The sequence below is a fragment of the Podarcis melisellensis genome (assembly GCF_964234715.1).
Source record: "Podarcis melisellensis genome assembly, chromosome: 17".
Lineage (NCBI taxonomy): Eukaryota > Metazoa > Chordata > Lepidosauria > Squamata > Lacertidae > Podarcis > Podarcis melisellensis.
In genome coordinates, this window is record NC_138534.1 from 8,601,370 (window position 1) to 8,620,025 (window position 18,656).

Sequence of the window (18,656 nt, forward strand, 5' to 3'; positions counted from 1 at the left end):
CCGTCGTCCTGGCGCGAGGAGTTCCATCGGCCCTTCCCCGCCCGAGAGAGAGAGAGGGAGGGAGGGAGAGAGAGAGAGACTCACCCACGCTGCCTGCGAGCCCGGCATGAGGCGGTTGCGGCACCACGGCAGCTGCTGAAGCACCACCCTTCTGCGTCCCTCCCCTCTCCTCTTCCTCCTCCCTCAGGCCGCCTCCTCAGCCACCACCGCTGCTGCCACCTCCGGCTTCCCCTGGCAGTGCGGCGGAAGTCTCGCAAGAGAGGGGCTGCCTGCCCACCCGCCGCCACCCATCTCCTCACGACGCGCCCCTGAGGGGGGAAAGGGAGAGACAGAGACACAGCAGCTCCTGCACGCTCTCTCTCTCAAGGCAGAGGACCCCGAGCCGCTGCTTCCCTCCCAAGCCGGGCGAGCGTGAAACCCGGGAAATTTAAGGGACATCATCAATAAGGGACAGCAGCAGGACACGGCACTGGGATAAGGGAGTTTCCCGCCAAATAAGGGACGGTTGACAGCTATGTTCCAGACCTGCCATCTCCCAGAACCTGGCGAGCCTTAAAAGTAGGAGAGCAAAGGGCCCTCAGCACCACCTGCTGACGAATGAGGAAGTGGGAGAGAAGGAGGGTGGAGATTGACCCGGGACAACGCCATTATTCCAAGAAGCTACATTCCCAAGCCTTTCTCTGTAAATATTGAATAAAAAGTAGATGGTAAGGACTTTTTCATGTCTTATCCGTTCCTGGCAGGGTGGATAAAAATCAATGGTTTTTTTAATAAAAAAACCCAATATATATATATTTTTTTAATAGGATATTTTTTTATTTAAATGGATTTTTAAAATTTAAATTGTATTTTTAAAATAAAACGCTTTTGGATGAAAAATCTTTCTAAAGATAGCTTTCTATTTAAGTTACATTAAGGTCCAAAGGTTATTCATTAGGAAATAAGGATTTGTTTAAGTTTTTCATCTGTGCTAAAACTCAGTCGAAGTTTGTTTGTTTGTTTGTTTGTTTGTTTTAAAAAAAACCAAACCGTTTAACCACATCAATTAACAAACATGGATGCATATGCTATAAGTTTTAGTGTTTTAGTTAAATAAATTGTTTAAATTGTTATTAAGGAAATGGTTGTTTTTCTCCTTCCGATAAAGTACAGCAGAAAAGTTGTCCAAATATAAACAGTTAACTTATTAAATCTCACGATAATTTCATAATTATCTGTCTATGTATTTTGAAGTCTTACTGACTAGTGATTTAAATTGATTTGATTTAAATCAAATCCAACCTGGATCCTGGCAAACGGCTGTGGGGGTTGGTTCCTCTGCAGCCTGACAGGCAGTAAGCTCCAACTCTCAAATTATGCCCATCAAACCCAGGTCATCATATTAGTCGTTGGCCAATGATGCTTGTCAGGGAACTGACATCGGAGCCAGAAGTGGAGGCAGGGCTCCCAAGCGATGCCGGAGAAGGGCCAAGCAGGGAGAGAGGGAACTCATCGGCTGGGGAAGGAAATCAGCGTAACACCAGGGATAAAGGGGGGCGGATGGGGGAATCGAAGAGGGGGCTCCAGGACTCTTCGCTGGAGACCAGCAGGGAGAGCACAGGTCCTCCGCTGCCTACGCCCTCCTTGCGCAGAAGACTTCCGCGCAGGGAAAGTAGGCGTAGACTTGGCGTCAAAGAACTTCTTTGCTGGAAGAAGTTCAAGAAACGCCCACTGACAGATTCTGCCAGCGACTGAACAGCCACGAAGTGAAGGGCTGTCCAGCCAGGAAAGGTTTAACCAGGCTACCTAGCCAGGAGTGGCGGCAACTTACGCACGAGCAACCCATATAACCATTACAATGCTGATATTCAAATATCCAAATCTGGGTTATCGTAGAGCTGAAACGATGCCCACTGCTTTACCCAGTCAGTAGAGCATGAGACTCTTAATCTTAGGGTTGTTGAGCAAAAGATTTCTGCATTTCAGGGGGTTGGACTAGATGACCCCGGGGTGCCTTCCAACTCTAAAATTCTATGATTCTGTGACCCAGCTGTCCTCGATTGGCACCCATTCCAAAAGCAACAATTGCTGTCTTCATATACCTCTTCTAAATAAATAAGCCAAACAGCTCAAGGAGGGCTGTTTTTCAAAATCCCAAGATTTTGAAACCTAGGAGAAACAATCCATGATTTACTCCGGTTCTGAAGTGTGGTTTGGATTTTTTTTTGTTGTTGTTACTGCTCTCAACCCATTAAAGTAGGACCTTTTCGGGTTGTTGTTTTTTCATTGGTAAATTCCATGATTTTTGAACAGAATAAAAATCTCTCCTTTCGCATGAAAAAATAAAAAGTGAAATATCATGTATATTTTCAAGCTGGATGACAGAAGGTAAAGATAAAGAGGTTAAGGACCCCTGGACAGATAAGTCCAGTCAAAGGTGACTACGGGGTTATGGCGTGCATCTCACTTCAGGCTGAGGGAGCTGGTGTTTGTCCACAGACAGCTTTCCAGGTCGTGTGGCCAGCATGACTAAACCGCTTCCGGCACAACAGAACACCATGACAGAAGCCAGAGTGCACAGAAACGCCATTTACCTTCCCGCCACAGCAGTACCTATTTATCTACTTGCACTGGTGTGCTTTCGAACTACTAGGTTGTCAGGAGCTGGGACAGAACAACAGGAGCTCACCCTATCAAGTGGATTCGAACCACCGACCTTCTGATCAGCAAGCCCAAGAACAACTGGACAGTGAAAAACATCCCAGTAAGCTGATGAAAACTTAACAGCTTGCCTCTTTCAAGTCTAGTAATAACTGCACTGAACTTTTATCATTGCTTACCCACCTCCAGCATTACAAACAGAAGCTGCCTTGTGCTAAGTTGCTGATCGTTAGCCTATCATCTCCACGTCACTCACCTGTCAGCAAATTGCTGTCCGACTGGGCACCATGCAAGGATGGCTTCCGGTCCAACTGGTCTAGACTACTGGGGTCGCTTCCACTTCGATCTTTTGTCCTGGGGTGGGGGACAGATAAGAGGGAAATGACTGGCTGACCAACCCATTCCAGCCCACCAACACCACCTTTCAAAAACCTGCAGAAAAGCAACTTGAATGTGTGGACCAGCTGCCAGATAATGCTTAAGACTCATATACAAATGGAAATAATAATAATAATAATAATAATAATAATAATAATAATAATAATAATAATAATTATTATTATTATTATTTATACCCCACCCACCCCAGCCAAGACCGGGCTCAGGGCGGCTAACAAGCAATAATAAAAATAAGTTGAATGAATACAACTTAAAAACAAAATTAAAATACAACATTAAAATATTGAAACATTAAAACATTAAAATGCAGCCTCATCACAGGAGGAGAAAGGAAAAAAGAGGGGGAGGGAATCAAATTGACTCCAAGCCAAAGGCCAGGCGGAACAACTCTGTCTTATAGGCCCTGTGGAAAGAAATCAGATCCTGCAGGGCCCTGGTCTCATGAGGCAGAGCGTTCCACCAGGCAGGAGCCAGAGTTGAAAAGGCCCTGGCTCTGGTTGAGGCTAATCTGACTTCCTTAGGGCGCGGGACCTCTAGGGTGCTGCTATTTATGGACCTTGAGGCTCTCTGTGGGGCATATCGGGAGAGGCGGTCCTGTAGGTACGAGGGTCCTAGGCCGTGAAGGGCTTTAAAGGTCAAAAGCAGCACCTTAAATCTGATGCTGTACTCCACTGGGAGCCAGTGCAGCTGGAAAAGCACTGGGTGAATATGCTCCCATGGCAGAGACCCCATGAGGAGCCTCGCTGCAGCATTCTGCACCCACTGGAGTTTCTGGGACAGCTTCAAGGGCAGCCCCGCATAGAGCGAATTACAGTAGTCAAGCCTGGAGATTACCGTTGCCTGGATCACTGTGGCCAGGTCGGGGCGGGGAAGGTAAATGCTGCTTGATGCGGCAAAGGTGGAAAAATGTCGCCTTGGCTGTTGCTGTAACCTGCGTCTCCATGGAAAGGGAGGCGTCAAAATCACACTGACAAGGCTTCAAGAGCCACGACACAAGGCACATTTATCTCAAACTTGGACAGGAGGGAGGGGAGGAGGGAGTGCGCGTGCCCAAGGCCCTCTGAAGCACTGAACTATGGTTTGGCATTACGTCTGAACGAGACCAGGGAATTGCTCGCAGCTATTTAGACGTAGGTCTAAAAGTAGTGCTTCCTCCACGTTGGCCTGCTTAAATCACGGGAACTTGTGGCTCTCCAGATGTTGTTGAACTACACCACCTATCATTCACCCCTAGCCAGTACTATTTTTCTAGAAAAAGAGGTGCCGGAACTCACCATGAACAACTCCTTCGTTCTCTTAGAATGGCAATGGTGCCCACTTGAGAGGTGCCAGAACTCACCTGAGAGATGCTGGAATTGAGTTCCAGCTGGAGGGGAAAGCCCTGCCCGTAACCATTGGCCATGCTGGCTGAGAATGGGATTTGGGAGTCCCATTAGGCACTGGCTTAGATGCGCACCACAAGAAAGCCATGCCATGCCCACCATCACAACCTCCCCCAAGACAAAGCTCCCACAGCAATTGTTTGCTCACCGAAGCAAGCTCCCGTCTCCCATGTCCTCCACATCTGTGGCTCCACGGAAGCTGAAGCGCCGAAGGGGCACCCTGCCCAGCCCCGGGGGTTGGCCAGTGTCACTGTACCGCTCCTTCAGCCAGCGGAGGGGCACGCTCCTGTTGACAGGCCGGGACACCACGGCTCCCGAGGCATCCGAGATGGCCTTCTGGTTGCCCACGTAGAAGCGCACCAGGGCGGGCACGTTGTCAAACTGCTCCTGCTCAAACTGGAAGAGGGTGCGGGAATAGCCCTTCCGGGGGCGCAGCACCACACGGATGATCTTGAAGTGCAGGGCCCGGCCGCCCCAGCGGCACGACAGGACGTAGTCGCCGGAGCTGGACCGTGAGTCACGAATGAGGAACTCTCCGTCGTCCTGCAGCAGTGACTCTGCCTCCTAAGGCCAGAAAGGAAAAAGAGGGAGAGAGAGAAAGAGAGAGAGGAATTTGGTTTGTGGTTGGAGGTGGCCAGGGGGAGCAAAAACAGTGTACAGTGGTACCTCGGGTTAAGAACTTAATTTGTTCCGGAGGTCCAACCTGAAACTGTTCTTAACCTGAGGTACCACTTTAGCTACAGGGGCCTCCCGCTGCCACCATGCCGCCAGAGCACGATTTCTGTTCTCATCCTGAAGCAAAGTTCTTAACCTGAGGTACTATTTCTGGGTTAGCGGCGTCTGTAACCTGAAGCATCTGTAACCCGAGATACCACTGTAGCAAGAAAGGAGGGTTTGTCTAGCAGGATCCAAGGAGTCAGTGTGGAGAGGTACTGCAAGTCCATTGGCAGGAGACCAAATCCGCTATAGGACACTCATGCCTTTGACAGCTACATCAGTTTCCCTTCTGGGCCAGATACAATATGCACCCATCAAAGCTATTCCCTTCCGGACAACTATTAAAGGAGAGAACCTTGTAGCTACTGAACGCAATAACTCCATAGGGCAGTGGTTTTCAACCAGCGTGCCGTGGCACCCTGAGCTGCCTTGAATGATGGTCAGGGGTGCCATGGGCAACACTGGCCTCTGTCCCTCTTTCTTTCCCTCCCTCCTCTGATGCCCTCTTGCATGTCTCTGCCTCCCAAAGGCTTGCACAGCTGTTTGTTGCAGCAGCCCTGGCTACAAGCTCCACAGGTGGATGGTGCCTCTGGAGCTGGTCAGGGGGCAGCTCAGAAACCAGGGGCGGCAGCAGTTGCTGCCCAGAGGACTCCTAAGGAAAGGAGAGTGGAGAGGAGAGGAGGCTGGAGGAACCCTCCACAAGGGAGGGTGTCTGAAAGAGGGAGAGAGGCTGCCAAAGATTGAAAACCTCTGCCATAGGGAATCCACAGTGGGAAGAGATTTTATAGGGCATTGTACTAGGTGGCTGTTTGGGTCCCTTCTAACTCTACAATTCTATGATCTACTCCGCCCCCCCCCCACTTTGAGAGGACATGGCATTTTCAGCTTCCGCACACTTTGGAGGCACAGAACCAACTTCATCTATGATTTCACCACCACTGTTCCTGCTCTCTGTGCTGAAACAGCTCCTCCTCTTTGTCCAAACTTCCGAAAGAGGCAAAGAGGATTAAGATAGCTTTGTAAAGGGCTTTGCGTTGAGCCAGACAGGCATTACAAGTACTACCATCGTGCTGAATTCCACTACATTTTCTACTGCATTTTATTGTTTCGTTCAGCTGTGAACCATGCAGAGGACTTAATTGATGGACAGGAGAGAAATGGCACAAGTAATCACGAATACATCGGGAGAAGCAGAGCTTTGCCATTCAGAACAGTTTGGGGCACTACCGGCAGATTTCTATACTTTCCAAGAGTTAAGAGACAGTCCCAGGAAAGCATCGTTAAGTTCTCCTCCTGCTCACCGCCACAGTATCTGTGGGCTATTACCTGGCGTGGCAGACAGCCGTGGTACCAGGCGTGGCTGCGGAGTTGCTCGGGGTCCAGTTTCAACTCCTCTTCCAGCTCCTTCCTCAGTTTCTCACCAGCCAGTTCCATATTCTTCTGCTCAGTTGTGGAGCAAGAAAGAAGGAGAAGGCGTTAACCAGGCAAGGGGCACAAGACATAAAACAGCTGCTAAGCTGCATATAAGAAAATATTGATGTAGAGTACAACGTAAACAGTCTGCAATGTTAGTCCAGGTAACTCGTAGCTTACGTTCATTTAAAACTTGTGCGCATTCAGCTTCACATGCTTGGCAAAAAAATATTTAAAAGGGGGTCAAAAGCGGGTAATAAAGACTTTGGCAATCTCACCACCCTTGAACGCCAACCCCTGCCTAAAGTTGAGAGTTGCCTGCATAAGTAGATTCCAGCAGGGCATATTGGTTCAAATGCCCAAACTAGGACTGGCAGATCCACTCAGCCTTGGAGCTTAGTGAGTGGCCTTGGGCCAGTAACTCTCTTAAGTCTCTGTCGAGCCTACCTCACAGGGTTGATGTGGGGATTAAATGAGGGGGAGAATCAGCTGCACCATCTTGAACTCTTGTGGGATATAAATGGGGGGAAAGCATTACAGAAGACAGTGGACTGTTGTAAACAAAAATTGCCCTTTTCCCTTATGGGGTATCCAAGAGCCCATATAGAGTCCTTACATAGGTTCCCTATTGGTAGGAGAGAATAACAGAGGCCAACCAGAGAATATTGAGAAGCAAAGCAGCTAGTAAGCATGATCTTTACTGATCTGTTGCAACAGGGTGCTCCCCTCACCCGCAGGAGAAAGGAGGAGGAACCCAGAAAAATGGCATGCAAGGCCTTATAAAAACTTTTGAAATTGCCACCCCGTATATCAAGACCACCCCCAGAAACATCATACATACATCACAGAAAAGGCGGTCTTAAAACAGAAATTTGAATGTTGTTTTTCGCCTGTGTTGTTTATCTCCTGTCTGGCAGGTTACTTGATTGGATTGCCTGGGGAGCCTGGCCAGTCTTTTGTAATGATAAATACTTAGTTCCTGGGCCAGGTCACAGGCTCACACCCTATTCAAACACAGACATACCCTTAAGACAGGATTTGTGAAGGAAAAGACAATGGGGAGGCTTTTCCACTTTGACCTTGCAGAGAAAACATTTGCTCAGTTTAGGAATCAAAATGGCTTCAGGTGATCTATGTACGTGCTTGGTTGGTACACTTTATGAACATTTTAACACATATCTAAGACCTCAAAATTCCTATTCATAGTTGTGATGCCAACATGCTCTGCAATGTTGCAAGAAGTAAAAGAGATGCTCTCCTAACCCCTCCATTTCACAGGGTACCTGCTTGGGACAGGTAAACTTATTGGGTTGGCCCTGCTGAGCAGGTGGGGGGGGGGAGAGATAACAGCCAGCAGCAGCCTGGAGCCATGACAACCTACCAGAAAGAAACAAGCACTTTCTCCTTCTGGAGTTGTTTGCCTAGGGATGGAATTAACCATTAACAAGAAAGGAGTGTTGGAAAATAAAAGCAGCGCTGTCTTCAGAAGCAGGCTCAGTGCAGGTGAAGAAACGGAAGCCAAAAAGGCATGACATGAATCCCTTGCCCAACAAGCTGGTCAACATTTTCCAACTAAAATCACCTCTCAATCTTAAGGCTGCACGGCCATGATCAGTAGCCCCATTGTTCATAGGAATCTGAAAGACCGTTCCGTTCTGACCGGGGAAAAAAGAGTTGCCAACCCAGCCAGAAAGTGCATTTTCCAAAGTCTCCTAAACATTTCCACTCCGAGCAACATTCTAGCTGGGTGCCCCCATTGTACCCCCTGAATTAGAAGCTCGATTAGAGTGTTTCTGCTTCCAAGAATGCAACAGTGGGGGGGGGGGGAGGTGCTGCCCCACCCTCAAACCCAATTAAATGGGCTTCGTTGTATCTGCATTCTCTCTTACTTGGAAGTAAAGCACTGGGATTTGCAGGCACTGACAGCCTCTTCCCCACCCTTGACCAGTGTTGGAAACTCAGGTATATAAGCTAATCGTCAAATGGCACCTCTTAAACCTGGGTTATGATTGCCACAACAGAATCTCTAGGCAGGTTTTTTGTGTTTTTTACAATGGAACTTATTGTTGTTGTTATTATTAATTTTATTTATGCTTTATATTTTAAAGGGGAAAAAATCTCAAAGCCATTTTCAACACATTAAAACAGGGGTCAGCAAACTTTTTCAGCAGGGGGCCGGTCCACTGTCCCTCAGACCTTACGGGGGGCCAGACTATATTGGGGGGGGGGGGAATGAATGAATTCCTATGTTCCACAAATAACCCAGAGATGCATTTTAAATAAAAGGACACATTCTACTCATGTAAAAACACGCTGATTCCCGGACCATCTGCGGGCCAGATTTAGAAGGCGATTGGGCCGGATCCGGCCCCTAGGCCTTAGGGTTGCCTACCCATGCTCTATTCTCCCTATTCAGATACAGAAGCCCATAGCCGAACAGTTTTGAGTCCCACATTTTCAAGCAGAAAGGGAGCTGAACTCACACTGAAAGGTACCACCCAAACACTTTCCCTGAATTTTTCTTGGGGAAAAGAAGACCGTTATACATTTAAAAAGGAAATAAATAAGTAGAAGGTGTAACATACCATCATCTAATAAATGACTTGTTGAGGAAACAACTTCTCCAGTGGTAGATGTGTCTCTTATCTCCTCCAGAAACATTGACAATTCGCAGGGAAAATGACTTCTGTCCGGTTCCCCATTCTGAACTGCCTTCCAGCCTGCCTGCCACTGACTCTACAGCCTGAATAAAAAAAACACTTCCTTTTAAAGGGGCAGGAAAGGTGATGACAAGACTGAGGTTACAAACTCACTGAGGGGGAGGAAACCGATGTCACAAATGTGTCACATACAACCAGAAGTCCCCTCTGAACTCATCCACCTCAGGGGGGGGAGAGAAAGAGATTAATACACTGGCTTAAAAGATGATAATAATAAAAAAAGAAATTCCAGAGGATCGGTACAATTTCACCTCATGCAATGAAGACTTCAGTTGGTGGCGTAAAGAGAATGAAGAAAATGGAAGCAAGAAGAATTACCAACAAAAGAAGAAAGGCAAATGAAATTAATGGACTATGCAGAATTAGATAAATTAACAGGAAGGATTCGAAACTCTGCGGGACCAGAGATTCTTAGAAGACTGGAGTAAATATTTGAACTATCTGAAAAGCAATTGTAATAAACACATTACGCTAATAGGACTGCAAGAAGTTCTGTATGGAGGACTATGTGAAATATTGCAAGGAAGACTATGAAGAGAATTATTAGTTAATGATAATTAAAAGTAATAGAGCAATTAAGAAATGCAGAACAAGTGATAAAGAACAGAAAATCTTCAGAGCTTGCAGCAGATAATGGGAATGGTTTTTTTGCTTCAACAGACATAGTGAAGGTGGCAGAATCGACTCTTTCCGTCTAATTTGATTCAGCAAGAATGGCTCCAGCCAAAATAAACTCACAAGCAAGCCTGAGGCATCAACCTGGAATGCTAGAGAGAGAACAACTGAATTAAATGGCCCTGAAGGGAGGGAAGCTGCCTTACAAACCAAAAAAAAAAAAAAAAGACACTAGATGGGGAAGGGGGAATGGTGCATCTAGCTTGCCTACCTTGCCCCAATCTCAGAATAAAGTTATCCTGGGGTCTGTCACTAACAGATAGATGTGAGTAAAGGAATCCCAAATCACGACCCCCTCCTCACACGTACACACACCGCCATGTGCACATGCACAGCCAACTTTGCCACTGCCAAGCTAATAGGCACAACAGTCAGCTCCGCCAGCTGGTCAGAATCAACACAGAGAGAGGCCAGGGTGAGCCACACAATAGAGAGGAAGTGCTCGCTTTTCGCGCATTGTTCCCAGCACAGGACCCACACAAGCAACAGCTTTGGAAATCCTTGCAAAAGCAGCTTGACTTAGGGAGAATGGCCAGAGGCACAGACAGACAGGCAGACAGACAGGCAGGCAGACAGTGTCAGGCCAGGTGTGCTTTTTCCTGGAGAGCACTTAAAATCTACCATCCTGTAGATTTCCACATCAGGCACAGCTGATACAGAACCACAACAGAACCTGTTTGAATACACCCAGAACTCCCTAACTCTCTCTCTCTCACCAACACCCCCCCCCAACTAAAATTTTCAGTGTCTTCAAAAGAGCAGGTTACTGAGTGCCCCGGGACGCGGGTGGCGCTGTGGGTTAAACCACAAAGCCTAGAACTTGCCGATCAGAAGGTCGGTGGTTCGAATCCCCATGACGGGGTGAGCTCCAGTTGCTCAGTCCCTGCTCCTGCCAACTTAGTAGTTTGAAAGCACGTCAAAGTGCAAGTAGATAAATAGGTACCGCTCTGGCAGGAAGGTAAACGGCTCTTCCGTGCGCTGCTCTGGTTCTCCAGAAGCGGCTTAGTCATGCTGGCCACACGATCAAGAAGCTGTATGACGGCTCCCTCGGCCAATAAAGTGAGATGAGCGCCGCAACCCCAGAGTTGGCCACGACTGGACCCAGTGGTCAGGGGCCCCGTTACCTTTTACTGAGTGCCCCAGAGCAGCACCCCAGATCACCAGACACTAAAAATAGCCACAGCAGTGCTTACAGCTTCACACGGACCCCCAGAGGGAGATCCAGCCATACCAAGCCAACCCTGTAGTTTGATCCCTGCATTGCAGGCAGGGGGTTGGACTAAATGACCCTTGGGATCCCTTCCAACTCTTAAGGGTAAAGGTACCCCTGACCATTAGGTCCAGTCGCGGACGACTCTGGGGTTGCGGCGTTCATCTCGCTTTACTGGCCGAGGGAGACAGCGTACAGCTTCTGAGTCATGTGGCCAGCATGACTAAGCTGCTTCTGGCGAACCAGAGCAGCGCACGGAAATGCCATTAACCTTCCCGCTGCAGCGGTACCAATTTATCTACTTGCACTATGACGTGCTTTCGAACTGCTAGGTTGACAGGAGCAGCGACCGAGGAACGGGAGCTCACCCTGTCGCGGGGATTCGAACCACCAACCTTCTGATCCGCAGGTCCTAGGCTCTGTGGTTTAACCCGCAGCGCCACCTGCGATTCTTTAATTCCATGGGGAGGGTGGCCATTTCTCACCAGGGCTTGACCATTGATTCCAAAGGCGTTTGGTTCAAAAAGAATCTATCCGGAAGTCAAGGAAAAGAGAGACATCCTTCCTATAACCTCAGGTGCTCTGTTGTGTGTGTGTGTGTGTGTGTGTGTGTGTGTGTGATTTAAAAAAAAACACCTGATCTGTAAGTTCCTCTGGGAGCCCTTCTGAATGAATGAATGAATCAATGAAATGTCCAGATGCATCCCTGACCTTTGCTTGCCCACTCTCAGCTGTCCAAGGTCCCCTTGCTGCCTCAAAAGACGCTGCCCTCTATGTCTGGTACTACCTCCCAGAACACCTACACAACAAGTCCACCTCTCTTCCTTCTTTCTAATCCCTCCGCAAAGCACAATTTCTCTGTGAAGCCTTTGGCACAGCCCCCTAATGTCACATTTATTAATTTAAAGCATTTTACTCTGCTCTTCCGATTGACAAAGCCTATGTAACTGCATATTCTTCCCCGGTTTCCTTTCCCTTCTATCCTCCCAGTGTCGCATTTAAATGAGAATCCTTTTAAGGCAGGGGCCTGACCACAAATAGCAAATAGCTAATTATACCTCCAAACCACAGCCACCTCAACTAGAGGGCCTTGCATAGGCGAAAACAGTGGTTCCCAAAGTGGAGAGGGGGTGTTCCGGGGGGGGGGCAAAGAGGGAAGTAAGAGGCAGGGGGCCCTGGAGGTGTCATTGCCCATCAGCCTCTGAAAAGCTGGCACTACTGGATCCAGTTCATTAACATTGCTGAATTAATCAAACTAAGTAGTTTAAATTGAATTTTGAATAAATGTGCAACTGATTGTCACTGTTTTGAATTTTACTGCGTTATTACCTTCCTTAGTGGGCTGTGAAAACTTTCATTCTGAAATATTGTTTTTATATGTTAAGGAGCACTGCGTGCAGATGAGTTTTTGGAAGCAAGGGGGGGTGGCCTGAAAAAGCTTGGGATTCTATGATTCTAAGTTCCCGCACCTCGTAACAGGAGGGTTTGGGGTGTCATCGTCTTAAGAGCACCATGAGTCATTTCTTCTTCTTGACAAGGCAGAAGCACGAAAGAGAAGGCACTTCCCCAATTTCGTTATTTATTATCTCAGTCGTTCTACGGTTCATTGCGGTCACGGCCCTGATTGCGGCTAGCTGAATAAGGTTCCCAACACAAACTGTGCCACTTCACTGATATGAATTAACACGGGTGGCGCTGTGGGTTAAACCACAGAGCCTAGGGCTTGCCGATCAGAAGGTCGGTGGTTCAAATCCCCACGACGGGGTGAGCTCCTGTTGCTCGGTTCCTGCTCCTGCCAACCTAGCAGTTCAAAAGCACATCAAAGTGCAAGTAGATAAATAGGTACCACTCCGGCGAGAAGGTAAACGGCGTTTCCATGCACTGCTCTGGTTCGCCAGAAGCAGCTTAGTCATGCTGGCCACATGCATAGCTGTCAAGTGTCCCTTATTTGAAGGGACAGTCCCTTATTCCAGCGCCATGTCCCGCTGCTGTCCCTTATTGATAGATGTCCCTTAAATGATGTCCCTTAAATTTCAAAGGAAGCAGCTCCTCTCCCTCCCTCCCTGCCAGCTGTGTTGCTTGGCTGTGTTGCTTGGCTGTGTTGCTCACCCAATAAGAAGTCTAAGAACAAGTGGGGGGTGGAGCTTGTTAATGCAAGCTGAGGTGGGTTTTGAATGCTGGACGCCATTTTGTTGCACGTGCTGCTGCAAACTTTGCAGTGCAAAGCCAGGCCGGGGAACCACCTTAAGTTGAGGCTGCATAGGCCTTGTGGTGCATGTGATTCAGATTCTATTCAGTTGAACCTCTGGTTACAAAGTTGGTTGGACAGTGTTCTCGAAGCTACCAGCATGAGTTTGACCAGACTGCAGGAGGACAGGAAGACTGGAGTGCCTGGAACAGGTGAGGCTGCAGGTCCCTTATTTTGGCTGCTGGTCCCTTATTTTCAAGGCTGCTGGTCCCTTATTTTCAAATCTGTAAGTTGACAGCTATGCACATGACCCGGGAGCTGTACGCTGGCTCCCTCAGCCAATAAAGCGAGATGAGCGCCACAACCCCAGAGTCAGCCACGACTGGACCTAATGGTCAGGGGTCCCTTTACCTTTACCCACTGGCCACAAATATTCTTCCTTGGAATCATAGAACTGCAGAGTTGAAAGGGACTCCGAGGGACATCTAGTCCAACCCCCTGAAATGCAGAAAGCTCAACTCAAGCATTCATGAAAATGGCCATCCAAGGAAGGGGAGTCCACAACTTCCCGACTCCCGGATTAGTCTGTTCCACTGTTGAACAGCTCTTTCCGTCAGAAAGTTCTTCCTGATGTTTAGACAGAATCTCCTTTCTTGTAACTTGAGGCCATTAGTTTGTCTCCTACCCTCCAGGGCAGGAGAAAACAAGCTTGTTCACTCTTCTTCCCTCTAGATATTTGAAGCTGGCTGTCATATCTCCTCTCAGTCTCATCTTCTTCAGGCTAAACATATCTAACTTCCTCAACTGTTCCTCATAAGGCTTGGTTTCCACACCCTTGAACATTTTGATCACCCTCCTCCAAGTCATCCATAAAGACAATGACCAACCATGGGCCCAGGACAGAACCCTGCGGCACCTCACTTGTCACTTTTTTCCAGGAGGATGAGGATCTTGTTCAGCTTTAGCTTCCTCTTAAAAACTGAGAGCCACTCCAGTCAGACCAGAGTCATGCCCTTGATTCCTAGAAGGGAAGGAGTCACCAAAGACTAAGAGTCTGTCTGCAAATCACTCTCAGACCTGGAAAGGCCTTGGGTCCCAGACCCAGCTGGTTGGGATTTCTTGCAAATGAGGGAAAGGCGTTTCACACATGCTCAGAGGCACTTACTCGATTATTATTTCATCATGATAATTTAGTTATACCCTGCCCATTTGGTTGTGTTTCCCCAGCCACTTTGGGTGGCTCCCAACAGAACATTAAAAACACGATAAAACATCAAACATTAAAAACTTCCCGATACAGGGCTGCCTTCAGATGTCTTCTGAAAGTCAGATAGTTGTTTATTTCCTTGACAACTGGTGGGAGGGCGTTCCACAGGGCGGGTGCCACTACCAAGAAGGCCCTCTGCCTAGTTCCCTGTAACCTCACTTCTCACAGTGAGGGAACCGCCAGTGGAAGCTGGCCAACCACCACCAATTCAATGAACTTGACCACGCCTTCCGAAATGTTTTTTTTACATCTCTAGGTCCTTGTAAGTGTCTATAATTCATGTACAGTGAATGCATTTGATAGCCAACAGCCAGTTCATTTTTTGTAGTTATGGGGAAGGTTCCATGTGATTAGGAAGTATCCTGGCAATACTATGAGTTACGATGACTTTAGTGAATTGTATGGATTGTGTTGATGAATGGGATGTTGTTGTTTGCTTTACATATGCGGGTGGCACTGTAGTCTAAACCACTGAGCCTCTTGGGCTTGCCGATTGGAAGACCGCTGGTTTGAATCCCCGCGATGGAGAGAGCTCCTGTTGCCCTGTCCCAGCTCCTGCCAACCTAGCAGTTTGAAAGCCCGCCAGTGCAAGTAGATAAATAGGTACCACTGCGGCGGGAAGGTAAATGGCATTTCCGTGTGCTCTGGCTGCCATCACGGTGTTCCGCTGTGCCAGAAGCAGTTTAGCCATGCTGGCCACGTGACCCGGAAAACTATCTGCAGATAAACGCCAGCTCCCTCGGCCTGAAAGTGAGATGAGTACCACAAACCCCATAGTCACTTTTGACTAGGCTTAACCATCCAGGGCTCCATTACCTTTTACCTTCACCTATTGTGTATGATATTACAGTGTTTGCAGTGTTCTTCCAGCTTTACAATTCTCAGATCCCTGTGTGCCACTTTTGAGCTCAGCGTTTGTTACTGAGCAAGTGGAATGCCAATTTAAAATGCACTCTACTCAACTATGCCATGGGGCGAACTCGGGGCCATATCATTACTAGCAGTTTCTGAATGTTGTCCAATTCCCTTCAACCTGCAAAAGTTGTGCAGCTCTTGGGTGGTGATCACTTTGTATGTGGCGTTCAACTTGGTGTTGTGTTGTGGGGGGGACGGGACAGAGGAAAACACATACACACACAAACACCTTGCAATGCCAGGTAAGGATACCGCTCCACAACTCTGACCAAAAACTAAAGCTGGAATTTGGCACACGGAAACCCCACGGCGGCAGGGCCGGATTTAGGTTTGATGAGGCCCTCAGCTACTGTAGGTAATGGGGCCCTTTATATGTCCAGCTCTCCTTTGTCTACAACAAATTGTCGCTTTGTTTGTGCTGAATATATGCTATATGGTAATTCATGGACCCAATAGGTATCTAAAGGCATCTGCACATAACAAAATATGTATTTTATCAAAGTAATTGTTGAACTGAAATACAATTAGGAAGTATATTAAAACACTGTTGCTGTATGTAGGTTTTATTTTATTTGTGTTTATCTTATATTTTGAAAATGTACACCCAGGGTTTTTTTTCTTTAATTTTTGGGGGGGCCCTAAGCTATAGCTTGTTTAGCTTATACGTAAATCCGACACTGCACGGCTGCGAAAAATGAGCAACGCGAAGTTCCCCTCCCAAGTCCAGAGACCAGGAAACGGCGCGCTCGGTGGGAAAGGAAACGCGGCCGCGCGCAGCTCCGCCGAAGCCCATCTATGGTAGCAGAGAGCCAGCTCCGTTTTCCGCGCCTGGAAAAGGACAGGCGGCCCAGAAGCCTAATCCTCCGACCCTTCACTAAACAGAAAGAAACCCAGAGACGTACCTTTCCTCCTTCGGGTGGGTGAGGCCGGCGGCGAGGAGGAGTCAGGCGCCCCCGAAGGAGCGTGGCTCCCAGGCAAGCCCCACCTTTTCAAAGGTGGGGACCGCGGAACTCCCCGCCCCGAGGGAGCCCGGCGGCGGCTTCCCGATTCCCGCCCGCTGGGCGACGGCTCTCTTGGAAGCGACCGCGCAGCGCCTCCACGCGAGGCCCGGGCGCCGCGCTCGTGGTTCCTGCCCGCCGTCGAGCCGCGCCTGCTGCCTCCTCCCCGCGGCTACCTGCAGCCGGGGAGGGGCTTCCCCGGGCGCGCCTCGCCTTCCGACCTCGCCACCTGCTGAACCCGGGCGGCGGCTCTCCTCCAGACCTCGCCGGGCCCGTCCGAAGCGGCAAACCCGCTGGCGACTCCCCGGCGCGCGCAGTTTGCGCTGCGCTTCTGGGCGCAAGAGGAAGCCGCGGGAGAGGGCCGGGAATGTCCCTCCGCCGGGGGGGGGGCACCTCCTAGTTATGCTTCACAATTATGGAATGAACTTGAGTAAAATAGTGCCGGGGGGGCGGGTAAACCCCGCCCTGCATAATCGATCGCAAGACGCAGCGCGCGCGCACTATTGGGATGGCAATGCCAATCAACTTTTTTGGGGGGGACCCGCACCCGAAGGGACCTCAGCCCCTAGGCAGGGCCGGATTGAGGTTTGATGAGGCCCTAAGCTACTGAAGGCAATGGGGCCCTTTATATGTCCAGCTCTCCTTTGTCAGCAACAAATTGTCGCTGTTTTTTGTGTTGAATATATGCTATATGGTAATTTATGGACCTAATAGGTATCTAAAGCCATTTGCACCTAACAAAATATGTATTTTATCCAAGTAATTGTTGAACTGAAATACAATTAAGAAGTATATTAATAGTGAAATGCAATTAAGAAATATATTAATAGTGAAATAATTATGAAGCTCTAACTTAAAATGATTTTTTAGTCATAACATACTTAACAATGCAAACACATTGGCAATAACAAAAGTTCCTTTGGAAACACAATTTACAAAGACTCATAATCTAGTTTCTAGAAACTTGCTATAACATGAAATAATAATTGTAGGTTTTATTTTATTCGTCTTTTATCCTATATTTTGGAAATGTATGTCCAGTTTTTTTTTCTTTACAATTTTTTGGGGGGGGCCCAAGGGAGTGGGGCCCTAAGCTATAGTTTGTTTAGCTTATACAGTACGTAAATCTGGCACTGCCCCTAAGAGTAGTCTCCTATGCTTCACATACCTGTATTTGTCAGCATCCTTCCTAAATTGTGGTGCCCAGAAATGGACACAGTATTTCAGGTGTGGTCTGACCAAGGCAGAAGAGAGTGGTACTATTACCTCCCTCGATCTGAATTTAGACAGTGGCGTAGCGTGGGGGTTGCAGGGGGGGCCAGCCGCACCGGGCACAACATCTGGGGGTTAGGGTTAGGGGGCGCAAATCCACGGGTTAGGGGGCGCAAATTACTTGCCTTGCCCTGGGTGCTGACAACCCACGCTACGCCACTGAATTTAGGAAGGATGCGGACAAGCTGGAACGTGTGCAGAGGAGGGCTACCAAGATACCAAGGGTCTGGAAACCAAGGAGAATAAAATAAATACAAATGCAATGGGTCTTATTCCCAGGTAAGTGTTCATACTGAATAGCAGCTATGCCCAATCTGATGCCTTCCAGGTGTTTTAGAATATACCTCTGGAGGATACCAGGCTGGGGGGTGCTGCTGCATAGGATTGCAGCCTAACTGCAATCCTATACATGTCTATGCAGACTTCTCAGACTACTGGATTCAATGGGACTTACCCCCAGGTCACTGTGTAGAGAATTGCAGCCTAAGAACTTCCTGGGGCCTTACTCCCTAGCAAGTATGTTTCAGATCACAGAATTAAAAGGTTTTTTTTTAAATTAAAAAACCACACACAATTGCTTATAGTTTATATCCAATACTAATAGCTAGTTTCCAGGGTGAAACTGCTGTGATTCCCCCACCATGACTATCTATAAGAAGCACTTGCCACTGAGACAGACCACCATTCAAGGCACCCCAGGGTGTCATGGCCAGGGCTGTCTTAAGCGTATCTGTGGCCACGGCAGGCAGAGGCTCTGGGTGTGGCACTGTTTTGGTGCAGCATGGCGGAAGCGGGCGAGAGCAGCCTCCGCCTCTTCCCTGGCACCCTCCAGAACTTGGCACCCTGGTGCCCCGCACCAC

The 18,656-nt window shown here is 48.4% G+C and overlaps 1 protein-coding gene across 3 annotated transcripts in view; it reads right to left on the reverse strand.

The window, feature by feature from the left end:
- Window positions 1-16,792, reverse strand: part of SH2D3A (SH2 domain containing 3A) — a 35,309-nt gene extending 18,517 nt beyond the window's left edge. Inside the window, exons 1-5 of one of the 3 annotated variants that reach the window (XM_081894215.1) lie at window positions 16,429-16,792; window positions 9,137-9,294; window positions 6,465-6,581; window positions 4,570-4,985; window positions 2,897-2,994 (exon numbers count right to left, since the gene is read on the reverse strand). In XM_081894215.1, coding sequence (XP_081750341.1) covers window positions 2,897-2,994; window positions 4,570-4,985; window positions 6,465-6,581; window positions 9,137-9,142 — 637 coding nt within the window. In that variant the 5' untranslated portion in view covers window positions 9,143-9,294; window positions 16,429-16,792. Of the gene's footprint in view, window positions 1-2,896; window positions 2,995-4,569; window positions 4,986-6,464; window positions 6,582-9,136; window positions 9,295-16,416 lie in introns of all 3 variants that reach the window. The other 2 variants (XM_081894216.1, XM_081894217.1) reach the window with 2 other exon arrangements.
- Between the last annotated feature and the right edge of the window lie 1,864 nt (window positions 16,793-18,656).